Consider the following 4307-nt stretch of genomic DNA (forward strand, 5'->3'; position numbering starts at 1 on the left):
ACCATTCAAGGGCAAAACACAAGCGGGCCGATTCTGCACAGGGGCCGGCTCCACACCAGGTGCAGGGGGGTGGCCCGAACTCCCAGCAACCCCAGAACACAGGGAGGGACACGTTCGAAAAGCGAGTGGATTTTCAGTTTCTGTGTCTTATTAACTTTGGTCTTGCAGCTGCACTTGGCCAGAAAGTCTTACTTACAAGGAAGTTGCTATTGTGAAACAGAGTAGCCATTAAGTCTTGCTGCCCAGCTGTTACTTGATTTATGCTCTCCAAAGCAGCATGCACTTTGAACCTGGGAGCAAAAAAGCCTTCCTTCGGATCCTATGCCTTCTAATTCTTCAAGTAAATGTCCCACAAGTTGTAGTTTGAGAAAGAGCAGGCGTGCTTATTGTGTTTTAATTCAGTGAGCTTTCAGGAGAGGAACTAAGGGATTTATAGGAACAAAAACTGCTTTGCATTCAGTGAACTTAGGTGAGGTGACCTCCTGAACTTTAAACTTCCACATCACAGTGCATGGTTGGCTCTAAGATAAGAAACAGAATAAATTCTCTCCTCAGGGCTGACCTGAGTTTCGTGCAACAAGCTCAGACTCAACCGGAGATCATGGCGTTTGATGGGGCCTGGAAGATCGACCGGAATGAGAACTATGACAAGTTCATGGAGAAGATGGGTAAGAGCCTCCCTCTTTCCTCGTTCCTTCTGTTACTTCCCACAGCTGTCTTCCTCACCCCCTGGCCCCGGAGGCTCCGGCCGCGTGCTGGCGCAGAGCAGGGCACGCCAGGCTCCCACCTTCCGCTGGAGACACACTGTCACTAGTGGAAGGAAAGGCCTTGGGTGCTGTCCCCTGAGACGCAAAGATGCAGATGTTGACTGAGCCGTGTGGGTGCACGCACACAGCTTTTTATAAAGGGAAGAACGGCAGTGTGCATGGCTGCTCCCGGTCCTGAGACAGTGCATTCCAGGACCGGCCAAGCCAAGGCATGGGATGAGTGAAAGAGGGCTCTAGCAGGAGTCACAGGCCAAGCAATGACCTTGGAACAACCTCCCGACAACCTGGGGTTCCTCAAGGAGGCCCTAGTGTAACTGGTTTTAATATCTGTTCCAACACGCGGGCAGCCCACACGCTGCCCAAGAAGGGCAGACACACGTGTGTCATTACTCAGAGCAAAAAGCTGCCTCCACTGTGACCTGCAGCTCAGGGACCTGAAGCTCGCGTTTATGGAATCTGTACGCTTTATGATAATGACCTTGACTGTAATAATCGCTGACTTCCTCATGTCGGTGACAGTCAGAAATGCCTCAAAAAGCAAAGATAAGGATGAAGGTCAAAATCTGAAGCCATTGTGGAAAGCAGAATTGCAGTAAGAGAAGAATCCTGTATTTGCAGAATTAAAGTTGTATATCCTTACACATGGATGAATGTCATCTTAATCCTTCATTGATCATATCTGGAATTTGGTCTAACTCTGAGACAAAAAGCTTGATCACTTCATTTAAATCACTCAGTTCTAAGGTTCTGTAGTTCCATGCTCCATTTATTTTTTCTCAAATTCGGAGAGAATAGCTTGTCGGGGCTCAGGACCTGCTGGGCGGGGACTTTTTCTGCACAAGCACCTGCCTGGCTGCAAGGCCAAGCCCTCGGGCCTCACCCCGCCCCCGCCGCCCCCTCCCACACACATGGTGATGCTGTTAAGGCAGAACAGTGCTGACTTCATTGCACCCCTCCCGCTTACAGGCATCAACGTGGTGAAAAGGAAGCTGGCGGCCCACGACAACCTGAAGCTGATCATCAGCCAGGAAGGAAGCAAGTTCACCATCAAAGAGTCGAGCGCCTTCCGGACCGCCGAAATTGCTTTCGATCTTGGTGTGACTTTTAACTACAGCCTCGCGGACGGCACGGAGCTCACTGTAAGTTTTCATAGCAAGGCCTTCTGGGCTTTCCTGCCCGCACTGGAGCCCCTGCCCCGTCCCCGGTGGTGAGCTAAGGCAGGTCTCGTTCACTTAGTTTACCACGTTACATATTACACAGCTGGAGGGGACTGAATACACTTTTATTTCCACCCATATCTGTAAGGAACCTGGACTGAACAAGAAGAATTAGAAAAAGCCCGTTGAATGACTGACTGTAGACCTATTCATAGATCAACTTTCCATACCTGACGGCAACCAAAACCTTCAGCTCTCTAACCAGACATCACCGGCATTTAATAAGTGTAATTTAAATAATAAGATGATTATGAATGAGTGAGAAAGGGAAAGGCCTCATGCTAACCGCAGGTCATACCGTGTAATGTTTAAGATACTAATTTTTAGGGAGTCATGTTTCAGCTGATTTTTTGGAAACTTTTACGTCCTCAGAATTTTCCTGGTTAAATACTATGCTTGTAATGATGATGAAAGTGTTAACATCTGGCCCACTATGTCCCTTATAAAGTTACTATAACAAGTCCATAACTAAAGCCAGCAGGGGTGCCGGCCCGGCCCGGGAGCTAACCAGAACCACCAAGAGGTCCAGGAGCTCTGCTCCCAGGAGGGCTTCAAAGCCAGCGCGTGGGGCTGAGTGAGAGCTCAGCTGCGGTCTGGCCGGCGGGGCTGGGCTGGTCCCGCCGGTGGTCTCGCCTGTGAGACGGAGAGCGGACACCCACCTCATGGGGTCATTGTGAAGATGCGAGACGTCCACCCACCCGATTCAGAGCAGCGCCTGACACGTGGGCGACCCTAGTGGTCCATTTCATTCCTGTGACTTTTCTGTAGGGGACCTGGAGCCTGGAGGGAGATAAACTCGTCGGGAGATTCAAGCGGGTAGACAACGGAAAGGAGCTGAACGCTGTCCGAGAAATCGTAGGTGGTGAGCTGGTCCAGGTGAGTTGTAACAATGATACTGCTTCCCAAAGCCAAATAACTCCACGACAGTAATTTTATCCTTGTGGTTGCTGAGTTATAGCTTCCATAACCAGACTATTACTTTTCTCATAAACCTTCTGATTTTAACAATATACATCTTTTCTGATGCCTATTTATTGAAGCAAACTTACATATATGTCCAATACATCAATGCCTATTTTAACTGAAATGTGATTACAAACTGAATGTTTTTATTTTTTAACATATTTTTATTGATTTCAGAGAGGAAGGGAGAGGCGGGGAGAGAGAGAGAAACATCAATGATGAGAATCATTGATGGACTTCCTCCTGCATGCCCTACACTAGGGCATCAAGCCCGCAACCCAGGCCTGTGCCCTTACTGGGAATTGAACCTGGGACCTCTTGGTTCATAGGTCGATGCTCAACCACGGAGCCATGCCAGCCGGGCAAACTGAATGTTTTTAAGTAGTTGTGGTCTGTAACTGTACAAAATGCTACTATCAAGAACAAGGAAAAACACTATGAATTCACTTCAAAGTGATAATATTATGTGAATCTAATATTTTTCTTAATTTAGCCTTAAATCTTAATGCTGTTAACACCTCCTGTCTGTTAACATCTTTCAGACTTACGTGTACGAAGGGGTAGAAGCCAAGAGGATCTTCAAAAAGGAGTGAGCGGTGCCGGCAGCTCAGCTGGACCCACAGGGATAGCGCTGTGGACCCCCGAGTGCAGCGAACTGACGAGCCAGCCCATTCATACACGACCCCGACTTCCGCGTCCAGTCTCGCAAAGCAAAGAAGTGAAAGCTAATTCGGGTTTAACAGGGTGTACACTCTCTAAGATGTACACTGATTGGTGTTCTGAAAGAATCTGACATTTTTTAAAAGATGAATAAATATTGTTCCTACATTACTTTACAAGGAGCCTCTCCTTTAAAAAGAAAAAAGCTACGTGACGTCGCTGTGTGTGTTGATAGACTGTTTGGGGGTTTTTTCCCACATTTGGTAAACTAAAAGCATAGCCTGCATGGGGGTCTTTACAATCCTGCACTGGTTTTAAGTATTTTCTTTTGTAAAACATATTATTATAAAAACAATATATATTCAACCAGAAAACTTAGAAGTAGAAAAGCACATGGAAAATTCATATTTGCACCAGCCCCGGACCCAGCGCTGGTCAGCATTCTGGTCTTAGCCGACCCCTCCCGGCCTCATCTCTGTGGAAACAGGCATTTCTCCACAGGCATCACTTCCAACAACATGACCACGTGCGAGGGAGAGGCCTGGCCTGCGTGTCTCTGACGGCCAGGGATCCCAGGCCCGAGGGGCTTGGAGGTTTCCGCTCCTCCTCTCCACCCCATCCCTGGGCAGAACCTCTGGGCAGTGCGCCAGGATCTGAGATCAAGGACCACAGACACCGGCCGGGCCACCTACCACCCCTC

At 48.4% G+C, this 4307-nt stretch overlaps 1 protein-coding gene across 1 annotated transcript; it reads left to right on the plus strand.

Moving 5' to 3' along the window:
- Positions 1-507: 507 nt before the first annotated feature.
- Positions 508-3800, plus strand: FABP2 (fatty acid binding protein 2). Its single transcript, XM_080674388.1, has 4 exons — positions 508-668; positions 1734-1906; positions 2753-2860; positions 3490-3800. Exons 1-4 carry the CDS (start codon positions 512-514, stop codon positions 3538-3540), a joined length of 489 nt encoding a protein of 162 aa, XP_080530514.1. The 5' UTR covers positions 508-511; the 3' UTR covers positions 3541-3800.
- The last annotated feature ends 507 nt before the right edge of the window (positions 3801-4307 follow it).

The sequence above is a fragment of the Plecotus auritus genome (genome assembly GCF_963455305.1).
Source record: "Plecotus auritus genome assembly, chromosome: 6".
NCBI classification, from domain to species: Eukaryota; Metazoa; Chordata; class Mammalia; order Chiroptera; family Vespertilionidae; genus Plecotus; species Plecotus auritus.